This window comes from Sinohyriopsis cumingii, chromosome 1 (assembly GCF_028554795.1).
Source record: "Sinohyriopsis cumingii isolate HCF-2022 chromosome 1, ASM2855479v2, whole genome shotgun sequence".
NCBI classification, from domain to species: domain Eukaryota; kingdom Metazoa; phylum Mollusca; class Bivalvia; order Unionida; family Unionidae; genus Sinohyriopsis; species Sinohyriopsis cumingii.
The window spans coordinates 160,368,203-160,392,457 of NC_142961.1; the positions used below are offsets into that span (position 1 = coordinate 160,368,203).

Here is a 24,255-nt window from a genome sequence, read left to right on the forward strand (position 1 = left end):
TAAACTTCTTTTCTGTTAAATTTGTGTGCAACTGTGACATCTTTGATTGAAAAATCAATATCCTAACATTCAAAGTTGGGTGAAGGTTAAACAGGTCACTGTGACCTATTTGTATGTGGAGTTAGTGAAGTTTGTACAATGATTGTTTACTATGCTACTGAACCCAATGATCATGCATCAAGAGCTGACAGTAAACTGAGATAAAAGAACTACACTGATTTGTTTGTGTAGATGACAAAATAACTCTATCTAAATTGCAAAAGCTTATGTTCTTAACAACTATCTGGATAATTTATATTAATGGAATTTGTACAAGAAACCCCAACACACAGTGGTAAATTTTAATCCACAACTCGGACATGTAGGTGGATTTAAGCTGGTGCATATCTTTAACAGTAGTACACTATTACTTATGCTAGACTGGTGCTTGAATTTACCAAGTATTATGCTAGACTGGTGCTTGAATTTACCAAGTATTATGCTAGACTGGCACTTGAATCTACCAAGTATATTATGCTAGACTGGCACTTGAATTTACCAAGCATTATGCTAAACTGGCACTTAAATTTGCCAAGTATTATGCTGGACTGGCACTTGAATAATAACTGCCTGCTTTTACATTAAAAAGTACTGCTATGTTCAATTGTCTATTATACCAAAAAAGGGACATTACCCTATATTACCTAGCAGTTCTTTCCCAATTCCCATTTCTCTTAAGTTGTAACTTTCAAACTAATAAAATTGGACCTTATGTTATAAGATGCATTTATGATAGTTCCTTTGTTAAAAAAATTATGTCAATTAAATTTATTATATTGTTCCTTTGTTAAGCATGTTCTCTATTACATGACTGATTCAACCTAGAAATATTTTACACTAGCAGACATCAGCAACCTCACGGTAAACAAATCTATAGACATGAAGACAATCCCCCAAAATTTTCAACTGCCAACATTTTTCTTCTTGAACTAAATCACTGTCTGAAAATGTGCTATCACCCATGGCAACTTCAGCGATCACTAGTGCCAAATGAAGTTGTGGAGTCTGATCTCAGTGTGAAGACTATAATTTGAAATATTTAAGAACTACAAAAAGAACATCCTTTATATCACTTTAAAATTGGTTTTAGGAAGGACTGCAGCTTAAAGATGTCTAAACAGATATGTGGTCATGATAATGAGTGAATTTGTATTTCAAGTGGTATCCTATTAGTGCATGTATTTTGGATGGAAGAAAACATAATCTGATATGCTAAAAGGAAGAGATTCAATAACATCAAAATGGATTTAAGATGATAATCAGTCCCTATTAATCATTCTTGTGCTCTTTAAACAACAAACAAACTCAAATATACATGAATTCCAAAGTAAATAACAACTGCATTGACAGATTGAAACACGATGCTACAGGTTATTTCAGCAGTGGAGAAATTTTAGTGAATGAGCAGTCACAGATTAAGATTGCAAAAGTATGTATCATCATGTATCATCACAAAGTATGATCCATTAAATTAGTGGCCAAACTTTTTATCATTTAGTGAAACTCTGAAAAACATACAAATAAGCATGACAATGCAGTCTTCAATTTTTTTAAAATTACTATGCTTCTTAAGTCTCTTTTCTCAACAGACAATTAAAGACATTACTATACAATGGCTAAATACTGTGTCCAAAATAAACGCCTTTCCTTCCTGAGGGAACTTAATCTTTGGTACTGTACATAACATCTAAATAAAAATAAATGATTGTATTACACACTAATCATTACATATTGTTACTACTATTGTGAATGAGACTGCAACCTAATCATGGGAATGCAACCTAATTAAAGAATGAAGCCTATCCGAGAGATTTTGACCTATCCAAGGGGCTGTGACCTATCTAAAAGACCACAACCTATCCAAGGGACCATGACCTACCAAGAGGACTGTGAAATATCAAAGGGACTGTGGCCTATCCAAGGGACTGTGACCTATCAATGAGGACTGTGATCTACCAAGAGAAATGTGACCTATTCAAAAGACTACAACGTATCTATGCGACTGTGACCTACCCATGAGACTGGTACCTGTCAAAGAAAATGTTACCTATCCAAAAGACTGTGACCTATTCAAGAGAGACTGATCTAACCATGAGACTGGTACCTGTCCAAAAATATGTTATGTATGCAAGGGAGTGTGACCTATCCAAAGAGGGTGACCTATCCAAGGGGCTGTGACCTATCTAAAAGACCACAACCTATCAAAGGAACCATGACCTACCAAGAGGACTGTGACCTATCCAAGGGATTGTGACCTATCCAAGAGACTATGACCTATCCAAGAGATTTTGACATATCCTAGAGACTGACCTATCCAAGTGACTGTGACCTATCCAAGGAAGTGTGACCTATCCAAAAGACTGACCTATCGAAGAGATTGGTGCCAATCTATGGGATTGTTACCTATCAAAGAAAATGTTACTACTCCAAGGGATTGTTACTTATCCAAGGAATTGTGACCTATTATAGAAAATGTTACCTATCCAAGTTACTGTGACCTATCCAAAGGGCTGTGACCTATCAAAGAGACTGTGACCTAACCAATAAACTGTGACCTATACCAAGGGACTGTGCCCAATCCAAGGGATTACAACTCAACCTATCTACTATTATGTACAATATACAAGACTGTTCATGCCATAAGCATTGACAGGCCACTGTGAATATGCAGTAGCCACTAAAGCTAAGCTGTAAAAATGGCAGGATATGTCTTCTTTCTTTTCCCAGCTCATATTAATTTAATATCAATGTAATAGCTCATATTAATGTAAAACCAATGTAATAGCTCATATTAATACAATACCAATGTAGTAGCTCATAGTAATACAAACCAATGTAATAGCTCATAGTAATTTAATATCAATGTAATAGCTCATATTAATTTAATACCAATGTAATAGCTCATATTAATGTAAAACCAATGTAATAGCTCATATTAATGTAAAACAAATGTAATAGCTCATATTAATGTAAAACCAATGTAATAGCTCATATTAATTTAATACCACTGTAATAGCTCATATTAATACAATACCAATGTAATAGATCATAGTAATATAATACCACTGTAATAGCTCATATTAATTTAATACCAATGTAATAGCTCATATTAATTAATTACCACTGTAATAGCTCATATTAATGTAATACCACTGTAATAGTTCATAATAATTTAATACCACTGTAATAGTTCATATTTAATACCAATATAATAGCTCATCGTATTTAATACCATTGTAATAGCTCATATTAATATAATACCAATGTAATAGTTCATAATAATATAATACTAATGTAATATTATTATTTTCATTCATAAATGAACAGAATGGCTTGGCAATGGGGGAGATAGCTCATGGTTATTTTACCTGACAAGGAAACTCAAGCAAGCAGTACCAGTCTCAGACTCAACAATGGTTTGTTATACATTATATAATGTAGTTAAAGTGAATATTGCAGAAATTAATCAATCTACATAATGAGTGTCTATGATTATAATCAGCCTCTCCCATCGTGAGCCTCCTGTGCAGAATTTGAATTCCTCACACTCAGGTAAGCTTTCCCCCTCCAGAAATTATTGTGGTCATTTGAGTCTATATGCTTTCCTCAATGTACACTACTTTCGAAATAAATGCAGCAGTGTTTTTAGTAAGATTTCTTTTCTTCTTTTCATTATCTATGAATGATCGTGGATCATGTGCTCTCAACTGGAGCCCAAGCCAATCAAAACATTTCTAGCAGCCAATGAAATTGATCATCTTATTATTCTCTGGCAACGAATGTTCTCTGTTAAATAAGCCAAAGATGCATTTGATTCAGTCTAAAAGCAACCATTATAATATTTTATCTACATTTTCTTGGATTGTTTTTATTTGCACTATGGGCTCCATGGAGGGAACTTTCTTTAATAAAAATGCAAAAAAAGGGTCAGTCAATGGTGCAAGAGTCACCCTAAATTGAACCTTGATTTAAGCCATATATTCTTTAAGGATACAATTGTTCTGATGCTGTAGAGCTTTCTATGGATAAAAGATCTTTTATTCTGATTTCATCTATTTAAGTATTTAATTATTAATTTAAAACTCAGTGTTTATAAATGAAAAATATATGGATTTTAAACAAATCTAATATTATATTTTTAATTTCATTTTATTTAAATGAAACAACAACATCTTTCATGAAGAAAACTCTAACATATGTATATAACACATACTGGAGGCATTCAATAATGATGGTTGTTCAAGCTCAATTAAAAACCTCCCTATATCTGCAATCAAATAAATATATTTTGCCAAGAATTTCAATCTGTCTTTTTACTATAAATTGTTAAATTTTACAACAAAAAAATAATCTAATATTTGGTATTGATAATATTTGGAAAATTAATAGTACCCCATTCTTCATTTTTATTTACACTTTAAAACACTTTCATTTACAAGACATATATATTATTTTAAAAATATATAATACAAATAAATATATTTGTGATTTTATAAAGAAATAAAATTCAAAGAAAAGTAACTGATTACCATCTTGAAGTTATGTACTTTAATCAATTAATATGCACAAAAGGAATTGATTGCAATCGTAATCAAAACATCAAAAGCAACTGCAATTTAATTTAAAGTAACTGACACTAGGTCTGCTTATGAACTAAAATGAACCAAACTTTTTCCAAGCATATCAATCTGGGAATTAATTTTTATTAATAACTTACCTGTGATGGCATCTTCATGAGGGGCAGGAAACTTCAGACAAAATGGTAACAATGAAACAAGCAAGTTAGCCAGGTCTCTTCCATTGCTGAGCATCTACAGATGAATGAAATAATATATAAATCTATATATTAATCAAATATTATATAAATCTATACATGAATCAAATATTATATAAATCTACACATGAATCAAATAGTATATAAATCTACACATGAATCAAATATTATATAAATCTACACTTGAATCAAACAGTATATAAATCTACACATGAATCAAATATTATATAAATCTACACATGAATCAAATATTATATAAATCTACACATGAATCAAATATTATATAAATCTACACATGAATCAAATATTATATAAATCTACACATGAATCAAATAGTATATAAATCTACACATGAATCAAATATTATATAAATCTACACATGAATCAAATATTATATAAATCTACACTTGAATCAAATAGTATACAACTCTACACATGAATTAAATATTATATAAATCAACACTTGAATCAAACAGTATATAAATCTACACATGAATCAAATATTATATAAATCTACACATGAATCAAATATTATATAAATCTACACATGAATCAAATATTATATAAATCTACACTTGAATCAAATATTATATAAATCTACACATGAATCAAATAGTATATAAATCTACACTTGAATCAAATAATATATAAATCTACACTTGAATCAAATAGTATACAACTCTACACATGAATTAAATATTATATAAATCAACACTTGAATCAAACAGTATATAAATCTACACATGAATCAATTATTATATAAATCTACACATGAATCAAATATTATATAAATCTACACATGAATCAAATATTACATAAATCTACACATGAATCAAATATTATATAAATCTACACATAAATCAAATATTATATAAATCTACACATGAATCAAATAGTATATAAATCTACACATAAATCAAATATTATATAAATCTACACATGAATCAAATATCATACAAATCTACACATGAATCAAATATTATATAAATCTACACATGAATCAAATATTATATAAATCTACACATGAATCAAATATTATATAAATCTACACATGAATCAAATAGTAGATAAATCTACACATGAATCAAATATTATACAAATCTACATATGAATCAAATATTATATAAATCTACACATTAATCAAATATTATATAAATCTACACATGAATCAAAAATTTTCATTCTACACATGAATCAAATAGTATATAAATCTACACATGAATCAAATAAATAAATGTACACACGAATCAAATATTATATAAATCTACAATGAATCAAATACTATTATATAAATCTTGAGTTTCAATAGCATTAAATTTACACATTTTCAGAAAACTATACTTATAAAAACTTTACCTTATAATAACATGTTGTCAATAAGTAATATGCAATAATGCCTGTTGTCAAGAAGTGACATGCAATAACATCTGTTGTCAGTGAGCAAAATGCAATAATGTCCGCTGTCAAAAATAACATGCAATAATGTCTGTTGTCAGTAAGTAACATGCAATGATGTCTGTCAGTAACATGCAATAACGTCTGTTGTCAGTAAGTAAAATGCAGTGTCAGTTGTCAGCAAGCAACATGCAATAATGGTATGTTATCAGCAAGTAACATGCAATGTCTGTTGTCAGTAAGTAACATGCAATGTCTGTTGTCAGTAAGCAACATGCAATGTCTGTTGTCAGTAAGTAAAATACAATAATGTCTGTTGTCAGTAAGTAATATTCATCAATGGTCTGTTGTCAGTAAGTAACATGCAATGACTGTTGTCAACAAGTAATATGCAATAATGTCCATTGTCAATATGTAACATGCAATAATGTATGTTGTTAGCAACATACAATAATGTATGTTGCTAGTAAGACAAATGCAATGTCTGTTGTCAGTAAGCAACATACATCAATGGTCTGTTGTCAGTAAGTAACATGCAATAATGCCTGTTGTTAGTAACATTCAATAATGGTCTTTTGTCAGTAAGTAACATGCAATGTCAGTTGTCAGTAAGCAACATGCAATGACTGTTGTCAACAAGTAACATGCAATAATGTCTGTTGTCAATAAGTAAACTGCAATAATGTATGTTGCCAGTAAGTAACATGAAATAAAGTGTGTTGTCAGTAAGGAACATGCAATAATGTATGTTGTCAATAAGTAACATGTACTAATGTAAGCTGTCAGTACAAATGTAACATGCAATGTATGTTGTCAATAAGTAACATGCAATAATGTCTGTTGACAGTAAGTAACATGCAATAATGGTCTGTTTTCAGTATGTAACATCTAATGTATGTTGTCAATGTATGTTGTCAGCAAGTAACATGCAATGTTTGTTGTCAGTAAGTAATATGCAATAATGTATGTTGTCAGTAAGTAACATGTAATAATGTATCTTGTCAGTAAGTAACATGCAAAAGTTTTACTAGTCTGCAAATGCCACATTTACTGAATTTGCATCGCTATTAATAAAACTACAATGAACCCCCAAATATAACACATATCATTATAACACAAATTCAAATATAGCATGGTCATGGCATCACTCTCTGAATTTTACAAAAGTTCACTGTAAGTACTATAAAGGTTTGGTGCCAAAATAAACAAGATTTTGATATAATAATTTTGCAAGTATTGCTATATTTTGAAGAAAATATGCAATTGCTTCTTGAATATTTGGACAGAAATTAACTCCTTAAAAAGCTGATAATTATCAAATTAAATTTAATTATCATTGAACCATGAACAATACTGCCATGAAGTCTTTGTTGTATCTGTCTTTAATGCATCCTCTCTACAATAATTTATAAATCCAGGGTAAATAATCGACACCAGATGTTTGCTCAATCATCTGACATACGCATCCAAACACCAAACAATGTGGTGGCATAACCAAATTTATAAATTAATTATTGTACATACCTATTTAAGAGAACATACCTATTTAAGAAAAAGCAACAGACTACCAATGCCTACTCAATCAACCATCATACAGACTCATTGAAACAAGTTTATCACTAATCAACCCTTATACTTCTTCATTCCACCTTTTTCATCTTAATCCATTTTAATTGAGAGTCAGAAATGCAGACAATAGTTGCAAATCAATACCAAACCCTTTGTCATTGTAATCTGACAGCTACATGTAGTTGTAATGTCTACCACTGACTGCAACAGAACCAATGAAGTTGTAGGGGTGGATGGATTGGCTATTATATTCAAGTACCATTTATATTTGCTTATAAATCAAGTCCAACTGTACGATGCACAGACCCAGATCTGCTGTCACATAATGCACCAGCAGATCTGGGTCTGTGCAGTTTGTTAGGAGTAATCAGTAAAACAAACAACACAGACCCTAATCTGCATGCACATTATGCTACAGCAGATCAGGATCTTTATTGTTTGCAGTTGAACTCCACATATAAACAAGTATATGCGGTAGTGCAAAGTCATAATTATAAACATAAATTTAATTTGTCTATTAGATGATGACTTAACTGGCTTTTTTTATATCAATATCACTCTTTACCAATGAAATCTAATGGATTACTCCCAAACATCATGTACACTTACTAACTTGCTCATCTAAAGTAACTTATGAAGCCGTGACATCATTTACAAATTTCACCTAAGTACTTTTCAAGCCTAAATACAAGTTTTCTTTTTAGAAACTCACAATGTCTGATGTAAAGGTGCAAAATTTTCTACAAAATTTTGCAGTACATTCTTTTGTGGTCAGCATGACACATAAAAATTAAGATTGACATTGGCTTGGCTTGCAATAAATTTGGAAGCTAGAGATGGTTAACCTCTCTTGTTTGGAAGCTTAAGTGGATTTTAATTAGAACCTGCTAAAATAAATGTTGAGGCAAGCCAGAGACAAATTTTGGGAAATTTTGGGCCACTTGAAATAGGTGTCTTAAAATGATATTTTCTAGAATAGTAAATATCTTATGTGGACTACAGAGAATTATTCTGATTTCAGTGTGAGTGTTAACGTTTTGGCAGTTAGAGAAAGTTAATTCTGACTGGCTAAGCTAAACGAGGGGTTGTGTGTTCCCAGATGAAATCCAAGGCTAGTGTCAATGAATCACTAATTATCAAGCAATGGGGTAAAGACAAGATGTGAAGTCCACTAATTCATTTGTGTAATTAAGCTGTGAATTCTCTTAACCAAGTGTGTAAACCAACATTGATCAGCTGGTAATTTATATCCTGCAGTGGGGCATAATAGTTATCAAAGAGGTCTAGTTATGTCATGGTCACAGTCAGGAATGCGAGTAGCCACTGAAGAAACAGTATATTTATGTTAATAGGATCATGTGTCAGTATTAGTTTGAAAACTGACCACAGCTTAGTTCTGCTGAATTACGATAAGACGATATCTTACAAAACAAGAGTGGGAATATTGTTTGATGCCAGAAAGGGAAAAAAGAAAAACCTGACAAATATTTAGGTCGCATCTGATATATCTGAAGGGAAAAATAGCTCCATAACTGCACCATATCGTGGGAAAAGACAGTAGATAGCCAAACTGCAGTTGATGACCAAAGAGATTGGAGAAAGAGAGAGAGAAGGAAAAGAAATATGGCTATGCAGACCTATCACCAACAGTAATTTTGAAAGGACCGGAAGCAATCAGGTTATGTTGACATGCTAGCAGTTTGAGTTTAATCATTCACTCAATTATGAAATGAAATTTTTTATTGGCTTAACAGAACAGCTAGCTGCATTTTGCACAAATTGTATAATTCTGTTTCTAAGAGAAAGTGTATCATTCAAATATCATGTTCCATTTAGTTTTGTTTATATAAGTGATTAAATTGTTATATTTTACAAATGACGGCTCATGTTGTTCTATTCTAAATCTTTGGTCAAATCTATGTTACTCCATCCATTAATTTCATATTTTATGTTATTAATTACTTGATCCAGCAATAACAATGTGGTTGATCATCTCCCAAATAATTATAACCAAATCATTACCATATATATCTGCATATAAGTCAAATAATTTAAAAAAATATAAGCCTGGAAGATGGGGGGGGGGGTCAGCTCATCCATGGACCAAGTTCTAAACTTGAAGATTTTTACTTCTTTTTTTTCGTTGACTATCATAATGGCTGTAAATTTTGGGACATGAAAAAGTAATTTTTTTTCCATGTCCTAAGACAGATGCAAGTAAAAGAAAATACATTTTCTGTGTCCCAACACTTACTCAACTGTTATAAACCACCATATATACTCGCATATAAACCCATTCGCGTATATGCCACCCCCAAACTGAATAGGTATAAACACTAAACAGTGCATGACCCACATATAAGCCAACTCATAACTCCGAGACATCACATGATGCACATGATAAGTTCTAAATGCATTTATTTAGGCCAACTTACATTAACAAAAATTACACATATACTTTTTGTTACCTTTGTTACATTTGTTACCATCTCATTATTTTGTAATATTTTGTTACCCCTTCAGAATCTAAGTGCCTATTTCACATACACTCAAGATAATTGGTATGTAGATACATCTGGAGCAAAGTAATTCAACCATAACAAAATTAGTTCATTGTAATCTGATTTTCACACTTGAATGACTTGTATTTTCAGCTGCTATTACAATCTTAATATCTTTGACCCTATTTCAATAGAAGTCATGAAAACTGATACATGGACACCTCATACCCAAATTAATTTGTCCATACCAGAATTTGGTCAGTTTGACCTAATGTTCGTGCCTGAGTGGCTTTTACATTTTCAGTTGTTTGTTTATCATAACCCCAATATCTTTGACCCTATTTCATCTACTACACTTGAAAATTGTCTTGTGGATAAATCTCGACAAACTTACCTCAAAAGTGCCAATACTAGGTTAGTTTTATCTAGTTTTCACACTTTAGTGGGGTCTTCAAGTGGCCGAGTGGTCTCAAGTGCTCACTGTTATGGATCACTGCCACCTCACCCCTGTCTATGTGGGTTTGAGTCTCAGATTCAGCCAATGTGGGTATGTGAGAAAGCTTGCCAGTAGCTTCTCATGGGTCAGTAGTTCTTTCTGGGATTTTTTCCGAGTTCTTGAGACTGACTTTTTCTTCTTCTTTCATTTGCTTAGTATGTTTTCATAACAATCAGTGCCTCGAAGGTAATCTGTTTTCTTTGAAATTTCAGGAAACTATTTTTTTGGGGTACATTTTTAAAAAAGGAATTGTGTTCTTAAGGATTTAATTCTGAGTGAAAAGAAGAGGAATTTTACTTTCCATTCACATTCAAATATCAGTCTATGTAAATATATGAATTACTTTTGAATGACCAAAAATGCGACAAAAGACAGTATATGAGATAATGACTTGTCCAGTTGATCTCCACCACCAGAAATGTCAAGAGCAAAAACAAGTGGATATCTTACAAGATACAGTACTCGTGCTAGATATCAATATAAGCAGATTCTGATATAACAATGCACCGTTAAGATGGTTTTTCAATATGGACAAATAATTTGTTTATGTAACAATAGATAAATTTCAGTGCATTTTACATCAAGTGTACGGTTTCCTTTCATGGGGCCTCTGAATTTCTCCACTCCAAACCAATGGTTGTATATACAAGTTAAACATCCAGCAATGTTGCCAATAATATGAAAAATCATCAGATGGTATACTGTGCTGCCAATAAGGAAACAAATTGCAATTTGAGACACTGGCGAAGCTCTGCATGATCCCTACATAAACTTTTTACACGTTATTTTTCGTACTTTTAAGAAGGAAAATCTTTTTTGTGTACAGAAAAAAACATATCAAATTTCAGAAGCCACGCCACAATCGTCTTGTATTATTCATACAAGGTCTCTTCCTTTTTCGTACTTTTAAGATTATTTTTTTGCATGTGAGAAAAATACATGTATATGAAATTTTGGGAGCCACACAAAAACCGTGTTATATCCCAATTTATGTCATAACAGAGTGTGATAAAGCGGGGTCACACTGTATCTTTCAATTTTTGCAGAGAACTCCCAATTATTACATAATGTCTTTGATTTTCATTTCTCCCAAAAAAAGCCGACATAAATAGATATTAAGCAATCCATGGAAGACATACTCTGTTTTATCACCTGTGAATATTGTTCTGACGAAATAATTACTTTACTAGAAAGAATTCGCTTCTTCACTAAATAGAATGTTAAGTTTAAACATTATTCATGTAAATTTATGATTTGTTTTTCCTCTACAACATCACAAAAATCAGAAAATAAACCAGAACAAAAAATAAACCACAACAATCAAATTGTCTGCAAATAATTTAAATCCCAAGAATGATCACCATTAATGCTGTAACTCCATTCCCACCATGAAAAACGAGTGAGCACCTGGTATTTTTATACCGTATATACGAACATTAATTACCAACGTTAAATTAAAAGGAATAAAAATACCTACCATGCAGAATATGTGGCCTCAAAAAACATTCAGAATACATGTTTTATAGTAAACAATACTAAATGTCTTACGAGCTGACAATAAGGAAATAAGGTCGGATATACGAGGGGAAAAATAGTTGTCACATGTATGGTACCGTGAAGCTGCCTATTTAGGCACCTTTAGTTTAAAAAATTGGGCATCCTTTATTTGCCAATCAATTGCTGGTGCTATCCATAACACAATGTAATGTAGAACATGGTTTCTTTAAATTACGATGGAAGGCCAGTCGTTTAAAAAAAAAATAGTTGCATCGATAAGAATTAACTTTTAATTAGGCACGCTGGCTTTCTTGCTTGTTTATTTAAGACTAACCTTTACCTATTGTGCAGTTTGGCTGACCAAAATATGAAAATAGGGCACGTCCTTGGGGAAAATAAGGAACATCACAGGGAGGAACAGTGCATCCTTTGCGAATTTCACACATACTAGACCCAGAAGATCGGTCAATATTTAGTGAAAACAAGGCTTAAATAATGCCACGAAAAACCTCCCAAGTTTATCTCCCAATCTCCCTATTATTTTAATTGTCTCCCTACTTGGCTTTTGAAAAGTTGATAGGTATGCCTTACACACCATTTTACAACACTATGATAATCGTGCTAATATTATGGAATGAAAGGCAATTACACATCAATGTACTGGTATAGTTGCTAGTCAAAATTCCATCTTAAAACAAACCAGTTTCTGGGTTTTAATGATTAACTGGCCTGTATTGCTGTCGGAAAACAAAATTCAAATCTGCCAATAATCAACAAAGGAGGCACCGAAACATCAAGTTTTTCATTGTGTGGAAAGTTATGATGTTGTTCAGCCAAAACACAAAACTAAAATAGATTGATGATGATCTTAGTTGATCTATAATCAGAATTTTAGCGTTTATTATTACCGCTCTTCATGAACATGTAATTTATACTGTATATGTGCCTTGTACAATTAAACATGTTTACTTTTTCATAAATATTACCTCAATTTGTAGGATCGCTTATATCATTGAAAAAGAGTAACTCATGAGTCCATTATTCAACGTAAATGAAACAGCTATTAAAGACTAGTTGAAATGTTATCTGGAAGAATGCAATTAGGTTGAAACAATGAATAAAGCAAACTCAGCATATAATATGTTTGGGAATAAGTAAGGATTAAAGTGACACTATGCACGAATTGTGAAGTCTGTATTTACCTTTATTTAACTTTGTGTTGGAGAAATCAGAAAATATGCACATGCAAAACAATAACAAAATCAATCATAGTACTTTATAACAGTTTAATAATTGTCAGGTCATCGAAAGTTACTTTTTTTACATGCCTATGTCTTAGGACACAGAAAAATTATTATTTCATGTCCCAAGATTTACAGCCATTAAAGTAGTCAACAAAAAGACTTAAAAACTGTAAAGTTTAGACACTGGCCCATGGATAAGCTGACCCTCATTCTTCCAGGCGTTTATTTTTTCCTAAATTATTCAGCTTACAAGCGAGTACATGTGGTAATTACAATATCTATTTTGTAAAGAAGTAGAATGCATTACATTAGCAAAACTGTATTAACCCAAAAATATGTTGATTTACATTACCTGAACCCCAATCTTATGGATCACTCTTAGAATGGTCCAGCCACGTTCCCACAGCAGGTATTTCTGTAAGACACTAATATCGTCATCCCCAGCATCACTTGTAATCTTCAGAATGTCATTCATAAACTCCTTTGCCAGAAGATTACACACGCTTTTCATATCACTGCAAAATGTGAAAAATACCAGATCAAACTCACTTTCATAATTAAAATATTTACCAGAACACTGGGGAAAAAATTCTGAACTTGAGACATATGCAATAGAAAGATGAAAGGTTCTTTCTCAGGTGGATTTGTTTGGGTGGGGTTATGAACTACTATTCAGTATTAGTGCATAGCTCCTTGAAAATAAATGAATTACTGACAAACTGTTCAAAAAAAATAATAGTTTCAAAAAAAGGAAAAGAGAAACCACTTGTGGAGCTGGTGCATTAAATTCTTAAGTTCTGAAACTGTCTGACACAAAAAATGTTCATGTCTACTAAAACTTGTCTTATGACAGTCTATGCAAACAGTCTAAGATTATCCAATGCATTTCAAAATTTACAAACTCTTAGACGTTAAAGCTACTTTGGGCATTTAATATAAATTCTTACATGATTGAGCTGGTTCCAGTTAGTTCGGTGTAACTTTTATACTGTGTGCAAAATTTTGCTGGTCAACTAAAAAACTCTGTGCCTTCTGACTCGAACTCTCTCCGTCTGATCCAGCAAACATTTGACTACAGCAAAACAAATCATCTGTGCAAACTTACTAAACAATTACATTCGTAAGTTAATGATCTGTGACTTCTAAAATTTCCTTACTTGTGTGATCCATGTCTGTAAATTTATTTATTTCAAAATAGTTGTATCGATTCCTTATGTAGATGCTGTTATTTTCAAAACTTTTCCACAATATATCCTTAGTGTTTATTAAACCTAATCAACTCAAATCTAAATCATTTTATGAAAAATAAAAAACCGAGACAAAAATCATTTTAATAAAGGAATTTATTTTGAACAAAAGATTATGAAAAGAAGTCAAATTATAAAAAGAACATTTCTTCCATGAAACTTTTGTTTAAAAACTAATTTTTCAAATATGATAGGAAAAACCTGAACGGTAAGTTTTCCTTCCAAAGCTCTGCTACACTCCTAACAGCAAAAGAGAGCTGTGCCATCTCCATTGTTTCCAAACATCAAGTGATAATGATATGAGAATCTGGGCTGACAACACAAATCATCAATGGACTAGTATAACTCAACCTGGTGGAGATGATACACATGTCTCTGACTGAGTTATTGTAAGTAGAACAGGGTCATTATACTTGTAGGTGTATGTGCAGTGCAAGTTGGTAGGTATATACCCGTCCAGCAATGTACACTGTACTTAGCCACCTTATTAATCAACATTTATATAATCAGGCACAACAAGCAAGGTTGATGACAGTGAATGGTGGTTAAGCCAGCACTTATCAGAATCTGTATGCACCCTGAGTAGTGGAGGATCTTCCACAACCGCAACTTTTCTATGATAACATTATTTATCTAGATAACCAATTACAGTGTTCATGCACTATAAGTAATGAAGGATCTTCCTCAACCACAATTTTTCTGTGATAACAGATTATCGGATGGTCAATTACATTATATGTTTAAAATACCTTAGTATGTTATGAGATGTATGGTCATAAATCATTTTTCATTATCTATAATATTATGCCTAAATACGTCTGCAGACTCCCTGCATTAATGTACTCTCATTCTTTGTAAGTTCAATGTCACATAAGACTCCACACATTATTATAAGTTTAGGAGTCCTTGTATGCGATTATGTTACTAGATATTCAGATGTTTCACACTTCACGTTTTATATTTGTATTTTTCATATATGGATGGATGAGAAACTGTTTAAGTTCAAAAAAAGTTCATGTTCTCTTGAATAATATTAAGACATTATGAAACCTCAAAGAAAAGGATGCCCACCTTTATGGCTACTAGATATTATTTTTATTATGGAGTACTGCACTCCCAACTCCTGATTTTGTCCATTTGTATTACTGTATTTCCATGCATGCAACATGTACCCAACTTAAAACAGTGTAGACTCAGACCTGTCTATACATAATGTTCCAGCAGATTTGGGTCAATACAATTTAACTTATCACTAGAAGTCAGCAGTGTAGAGCCAAATCAGTAGTCCCAATATGTAGTGGCATAGTCAACAGTATAGAGTCAAATCAGTAGTCCCAATATGTAGTGGCATAGTCAACAGTATAGAGTCAAATCAGTAGTCCCAATATGTAGTGGCATAGTCAACAGTATAGAGCCAAATCAGTAGTCCCAATATGTAGTGGCATAGTCAACAGTATAGAGCCAAATCAGTAGTCCCAATATGTAGTGGCATAGTCAACAGTATAGAGCCAAATCAGTAGTCCCAATATGTAGTGGCATAGTCAACAGTATAGAGCCAAATCAGTAGTCCCAATTATGTAGTGGCATAGTCAACAGTATAGAGCCAAATCAGTAGTCCCAATATGTAGTGGCATAGTCAACAGTATAGAGTCAAATCAGTATTCCCAATATGTAGTGGCATAGTCAACAGTATAGAGTCAAATCAGTAGTCCCAATATGTAGTGGCATAGTCAACAGTATAGAGTCAAATCAGTAGTCCCAATATGTAGTGGCATAGTCAACAGTATAGAGTCAAATCAGTAGTCCCAATATGTAGTGGCATAGTCAACAGTATAGAGCCAAATCAGTAGTCCCAATATGTAGTGGCATAGTCAACAGTATAGAGCCAAATCAGTAGTCCCAATATGTAGTGGTGTATCATTGTACATTTTTTCTTCTGGTATTTATCACCTGGATATGTAGTCCAATTAAATAGTGGCATAGTCAACAGTGTAGGCTCAAATCTGTAGTCATAGTGTGTGTGTGTGTGTGTGTGTTTTTTTGATTTTTAATGTAACTTTAATAATCTTTTAGTCATATCGCTATAATGTCTGCAGTCTGACAGTTTAGTGATGTCTAGTACTGGGGCATCATACCAAAAAACACATAGCATGATGTCCCACCCAGTCCCATTATCCTGACACCAGGCCGACCAGTCCTAACAAGAACCTCTTAATCCTGAGCGCCAAGCGAGGCAGCTGCTAATTATGTACTATTTTCGTAAGTCTTTGGTATGACTCGGCCAGGGTTCATACATGTGACCTCCTGCAGCCATACTGGATGTCTCAGCACCATTTTCATTTAAGACAAAACTGGACATCATAAGTTTCTGGTGAAAATCCCACATCAGTATCACTTGATCCACAGATTTTAGACACAAGGAAACTGTGATCTCATTCAAGACTGCTCCTAAAACCCACCTAATTTGAATGCAAGAACAGACTGAATGACCTAATACTTAATTATTGTCAGCATGTTTTTGTTTTGTAATTTCATGGTGTTTGTTTCTGTAATCTTTTTGTTGCACATGTTTTTATGTGTTATCTAATAATTTAAAGTGCTTAGAGATACATGTACTACAGATCTGGTGCTGTACTAAATGAACATGATTATTACTATTATTATTATTAATTTTCTTTTAAAATTATTATTATTATTATTATTTTCTCTTCATGCAGAAAACTGTGATAAGATTTCAAGACGGTTGCCTACTGACCATATTGGATATAAAATCAACAACAATTTCTTTTAGGACCAACTTGGCACTATAATAATTCTTTTAGTGAAACTCCATGTTGATATGATAACCCATTCGGGAGAAGCAGCTATAACAAGGTTTTCAAGGTGTCTGCCATAGTGGCCATAATAGACATCAGAATGGCACCACATTCATTAAGGACAAACTAGACATAATAGAAAAAGTCTTTCAGTGAAAACTCCATGTTGAAATGATGATCATCCATTCAAGTGGAGTAGCAATAACAAGATTTTCTAGTTGGCGGCTGTGACGGCCACACTGGATGTCAGATCAGCACTACTTTCATTCAGAAGCAACGAGATGTCACAAGAAGTTTTCGAGTGAAAATTTCATGTTGATATGACACTCCTGATCTGAGGAGGAGTAACGATAACAAAATTTGTAAGATGGCCACTCTGGTGTCCATATTGGATGTCTAAGTAGCACCATTTTCATTGAGGACCAACCAGACCATGGCATAAATGTGTGTGTCAAGATTCAAGGAAATCCTATCAAGTAGTACAGGAGGTGTATCTACAACAACCTTAAATGGTAATGGACAGATGATGGGCAACAGATGAAAAACATACCACCCCTAAGCTGTTCTGGACTAGAAGAACTAAAAGTCAATATTTTACTAATTGACCCAGATAATTTGTACAATGGTACTCTGAAAACTTGGTCCTAACAAAACAACATCCAACTGCTAATATGGGCCATTTGTTTGCTTCTGAAATATTTTACTATTTCAGTTTTTGAAACATTAACTTATACTGTGAATATCTTCCAAAAGTTATAGCATAATAAATTGTCAGTTATATTAAGTTCCACTGTCCTTCACTGTGTCATAATTTATGTTTTTGTAATCATCCAATATATCTTAGTCTGTGTAGTGTAATTTTCCCAGGAAATTATGTACACAATGAAAACTGTAGTTTCCTGTTTCATTTCAGACCTTTGCACATTGTATCCTAAAAGGAAGTACTCTCTTACACCAAGTTTGAAACTGACACCTGCCCAACCCAGCAATTATCAGAGTGGATTGGACAAGTAACTTTTTTTAGAAAGATTTTGCTTTATTTTATTTCAATAGTACAAGTTAATTTTGAACACTACACACAAATGGCTATGTAAGGTATATAAATGGATTAGCCATGCTGGTACTGTTGAGCAATAAGATTACAGATAGACTGTTACTTGTATACAACAAATAATCAATGAATAGAATGTAATCTCTTCAAGTGGGGTGTATATAGTAAATAACAAGGAAATGAAATAACTATGCAAATAGCGTTTTGATTGGCATGGCTAGTATGACCCTTTTTGCCGCAAGCAATGCCAAGAGAGTCACTTACTGACCAGATAAATAACCAGTGTGCTATAAATGAACAGTTGTGGCAACAGCAAGATGACCTTCAAAAGCACTCTAGTACTGTGGCATCAATTCAAAGCCAATCTTCTAAAAATCACATGCACAAGCACACATTTCAAATGTCCCAAGAGGATAATAATGACAAGGAATTCCCCCTCCCCTCAACAATGATGAATCGCTGACTTGGTCAACATGGGGGACAAATTAAAAGGCCTCTTTGCAGAAAGCATGACAATTAACTTGCTAAAGGTGTTGAAGTGGATTTGGTGGCAGAGCTTCACAGTTTTATCAACTCTAGTCCAGGATCATACTGGGACTGCAATTTCTGACACACTGTCACAGTTCTATCAACTCTAGTCCAGGATCATACTGGGACTGCAATTTCCGACAAACTGTCACAGTTTTATCAACTCTAGTCCAGGATCATACTGGGACTGCAATTTCCGATAAACTGTCACAGTTTTATCAATTCTAGTCCAGGATCATACTGGGACTGCAATTTCTAACAAACTGTCACAGTTTTATCAACTCTAGTCCAGGATCATACTGGGACTGCAATTTCTGACAAACTGGCTACTGTTCTATCAACTCTAGTCCAGGATCATACTGGGACTGCAATTTCTGACAAACTGTCACAGTTTTATCAACTCTAGTCCAGGATCATACTGGGACTGCAATTTCCGACAAACTGTCACAGTTTTATCAACTCTAGTCCAGGATCATACTCGGACTACAATTTCTGACAAACTGTCACAGTTTTATCAACTCTAGTCCAAGATCATACTGGGACTGCAATTTCTGACAAACTGTCACAGTTTTATCAACTCTAGTCCAGGATCATACTGGGACTGCAATTTCCGACAAACTGTCACAGTTTTATCAACTCTAGTCCAGGATCATACTGGGACTGCAATTTCTGACAAACTGGCTACTGTTCTGAATTTTACCATGCACACTCAAGTGATGCAGTCATCTAAGCAGTTCATGTGACCAAAGAAATGTACTAAAATAGCAGTACCAAAGGTCAACCTAGAATATGATTGGAAATTTCAGATCATAATAGGTTTCCTGATGTCCAAGTGCAAAAAGTTAAGGTGCATATAATCCCTGCCATCATTTCCCATACATTCCCCATATGGACATTTTTCTAACAAATAAAAAGTAACAGGTCACTAATGGTGTCCAAATGTGACAAGTGACATATTTTGTCTTCTCTTACCACCTTTTGTTTTGTTTATATATGACACAATCAGTTCAACTCATGTTCCATCAGTCAAGCATACCATTACAACAACAATAACAACAACAACACTGGTCAAAGAAAAAGCAGACCAAATGGGGACATGGCTTGGCTCATCAGCAGAGGCTGCCACCAATGACACCTTATAATGATACCTTTGTCCTTACCACCGAGCTGGTTCTTCCCAGGGGTTTTCCTTCCAGTGTTATTAACACAAATGCCAATTTTATTTCAGGCAAAACAGTGTCATATTTCAAGAATGGAAAAAATACACACTTCTGACACAATGATTGAGAAGACTTAAGCTAGAATATACCACTGAATTGGATTTATTTCCAATAACAATATTTCACAAATAAAATAACTTCATTGACACTGGAAGTGCTTGAAGTTGATTTTTTTTAAAAAAATCAGCCAATGCTCTAACTTACCAACATAATTTGCTTATTTGGCATATTTCTGTAACCCAATTAGACTGGCACACTAAGATTAAATTTTAACCACAAATTCTACTTGAATCAATACATAGAAAAACATCACTCTGAAGTGGAAACTTTGTATTCTGTCATCAGAATGAAAAAAGACTGCTTGTTTGACGGCACTGACTTTAAATATGGATACCGTTTATTCCCATACATGATTTGCACAAATTTTACTTAAGATTTTGTTGGGATAAAACAGTTTATGAATTCACTTGCCTTCCAAATTCACTTGCCTTCCAAATGGGTTGTCCTCTGCTATGCGTGTAGGTAATCACAAAGTTATTAAAGCCAAGTTTTGCATACCTGTGCAAACGTGGCCATTGTAATGTAGTGTACATTGATGAAAGCATTACTACAGGAAGACATGTTGATTGACAGTGTAAAAACTGTACAAGACGCTGCATTTTATTGATAACTTGGGATTCACTATTCACGTTATTGTGTTTGTGGGCTTCATTCTTAATTCTGTTCAAGAAAAGGCTGATAGCTTGGCATCTGACTGCCTGCAGCTCCTGAGGAAAAATTTCCTTTTCCATTGTACATTTCACTAGGTTCATTGGAATAATGGTCGCTAGTGAATGTTAAGTGCCATATATACCATGTCCTACAGAGCCCCTGACACAGAGAACTATAATACGAAATTGCATAGCTGTGAATTTGACTGTCCCTTCATGGTTTTAAAAAACAAAGGTCACAAACTTATAGACTGATGGAATCGAAATGTGCTTTTATGGTCAAAACCATATCAATCCATTTTGCTAATCAGTACATTTTATTTTGGATTTCTTAGCTAAGCTTTTCATAATGGTCTAGGATATAGGGATATAGTGTTATCAATAAAGCCAAATCTGCAATTAACACAATTCCTGTTTTGTTACATGATTCCAATTATTCCAAACACCAACTGCTTAAATGTTTTTCTAGATCAGTATTTAATCTGAGACCTAATTTACCCAAGAATGTTGGCACATGGAATGTTGATTCTGTGCTAAGATACAATCACTTTCGTCTGTACATAAATTTCTTTTGAAATTTCTCTCATATACATTGGTTGTGCTTTTGTCATTGCTTTATGGTCAAAGTGAGCAAACCCTTCATTTCTTTGACCTTTGAAATTTAGAGCTATATAAAAACAGTTATCTTTATAATGGAACATTGATCTTAAGCAGTCAAATACAGATAATTGTTTGGCTGAAATTCACTTAGCATCGCATGCACCAGACAGATATCTTTGTACAGCAACTCTTGTAGATATTTTGATTGGACAAACAGTATTAAGAATAATAGGATATTTGTTGTTTGCAGTTTGTATCGACTTATAAGCAAGTTCGATATATAGTATCAGTGCCTCTCTAAACACAAGATTTGTTCTGCAGCGAGGTATGGAGTACATTGATTTTGGAAGGTATTTTAGCCATCGTTAAGCTGAAATTTGTATCAGAAAGGACACCTGTCACACCTGTCAAAATGAAACACTGACACTGGTGCAATATTAAATTATTGTTAGAAGTCAGTGCAGATACAGTGTCTGTGTGTGTGTGTGTGTGTGTCTGTGTGTGTGTGTGTGTGTGTGTGTGTTGGATTTTTAATGTAGCTTTAAAAAAATTTCAGTCATATCGCTACAATGTCTGCAGTTTAGCAGTTTATAATAATTTCAAGCACTGGGGCACAGACATGTAGATTATGTTCCACCCAGTCATATTATCACGCCACCAGGCTGACCAGTCCTAACACTAACCTCTTAATGCTGAGCGCCTTGCAAAGCAGTTGTTAGTACCATTTTCATAAATCTTTGGTATGACTTGGCCCGGGTTTGAACCCGTGACCTCCCGCATCTGAGGCAGATGCTCTAACCACTAAGTTCTAATATCAAGCTGCTTCATAACTTTTACATGAATAACAACTGCATATAGAATATTTGCAGATTCATTGTAAATTACTGTGCCATTAAAGCTACTTGATATCCAGTAACAAATCTGAATATTTTTGTGTAGAAACAGAAGCAGGTGGGACCATCAATCAGGGTTATAATTCAACTAAATGAGGATGTAGAACACTGACAGTTTAACTTCTCTGAGGTTTCATCAATATCAAATTGAAGGAAAGTTTTTATTAGAATCTATAAATACATGAAGAGTTACAAGCAGAAAGGAAAGTGGGTGGTCTGACATTAGGGGAACAAATACAAAAACTAATGACACTGAACACTTACAACTGAAACAAGGTAAGGTCTCATTAATAAAAAGTGTACACAACGTTTACTTTAAATAAATAAAAAATAAATGATGCTGAGTTATTGTGTTGAAATAAAATTGTGTGGGTACAAAATTCAACAACCATAAACTCCACTAAATTAAAATCAAGAAATCTGATAATCCAAATTCCACTGAGATTATATCAATCTAAAGCTGCAGCTACAATTTTATTGAAATATGATATAAATTAATGGAGTCATAGGGTGGTAAGAGAGAAAGGGACCATAATGTCACTAAACGATGATGCTGACAATGAGAATCAAACTCATTCAAGGTGTCATCAATACAAAGTTTAATAATAAATTTGGCTGAAATCCAATAGTAATTAAGGGAAGTGTTATGGTGCAGGGAGGGAAATGGGCAAGTCCAACAATCAGGGTTCATAACTCTGCTAAAAGCTGATATAGCATGCTGTAATGCTAACTCAGCAACATTAATAATCAAACTCAGCTTGGAGTCTCATGAATATATTAGCAGCCAACAAAATTTGTATGAAGTCCAACAATAAGCAAAGAAGTTACTGTATAGAAAATGAAAGTAAAGGGATTTATACAATGCTGATAACTTAACGTATCCTTAGTACAAATGAATATTATGTTATCAACTAAATATGGCTGAAAATCAATCATAAATTTGGGGATTATTGTACAGACATGAAGAAAGAGTCATCAAATCAAGAGCTGTGATTCATCTAAATGGCATAGAATAGGACAAACTCAGCCTGGGTCATATCAATTTCAAGTTGCATGCAAACTTTGTTTAAATCGAATAATAAAGGCTGTAACTGTGCAGAAACTAAAGTGTGTGTGGTTATCAGGGGCTACAACTCCAAAAATGACTAAAGACATTACTGTGCAGAATCAAAATTAGTACAAACAGATGGAAAGAGAGGAAAATGGATGTATAGTTAGATAGCCATGCTCAATTTAATTACCTCCACCACCTGTTCTAGTATGAAAACGAAAGTTCCATCTCTGTGGAGTCTGTCTGACTGCAAATTATCTCCAGTCGTTGAAGCTCTCTAACATAAAAGCATCAATGTTTGTAATGAAAGCAAAGTGTTGATTCAAGCATTATTATCAAAACTTTGCTGGTCCATCTGGTATAGAGACCACAATGGTAGGAAACTAACTTCACAACCCTGTAGTCCTGGGTTAGTGATTACCCATCAAAGATTGTGTTTTCTCTGGTCCTCCAACTTACAGATGACTTATTCACACAAAAAATGAATACACAGTATAAATCAAATTTGTTTTCGACAATTAATGTAAATTTAATAAAGTGTAAACATGAGGCTGTCATTCACATGGCCATAGTCTGATCAAAATTTGGAGAGAAAATGATCTATTGAATGATAGGTTCTGCCAG

The 24,255-nt window shown here is 33.3% G+C and overlaps 1 protein-coding gene across 1 annotated transcript in view; it reads right to left on the reverse strand.

The window, feature by feature from the left end:
• The window catches only part of LOC149808240 (lysosomal-trafficking regulator-like), a 250,120-nt gene that overhangs the window by 220,211 nt on the left and 5,654 nt on the right, over positions 1-24,255 (reverse strand). Inside the window, exons 2-3 of the mRNA XM_089975328.1 lie at positions 13,868-14,030; positions 4,757-4,850 (exon numbers count right to left, since the gene is read on the reverse strand). Coding sequence (XP_089831454.1) covers positions 4,757-4,850; positions 13,868-14,030 — 257 coding nt within the window. The remainder of the gene's footprint in view (positions 1-4,756; positions 4,851-13,867; positions 14,031-24,255) is intronic.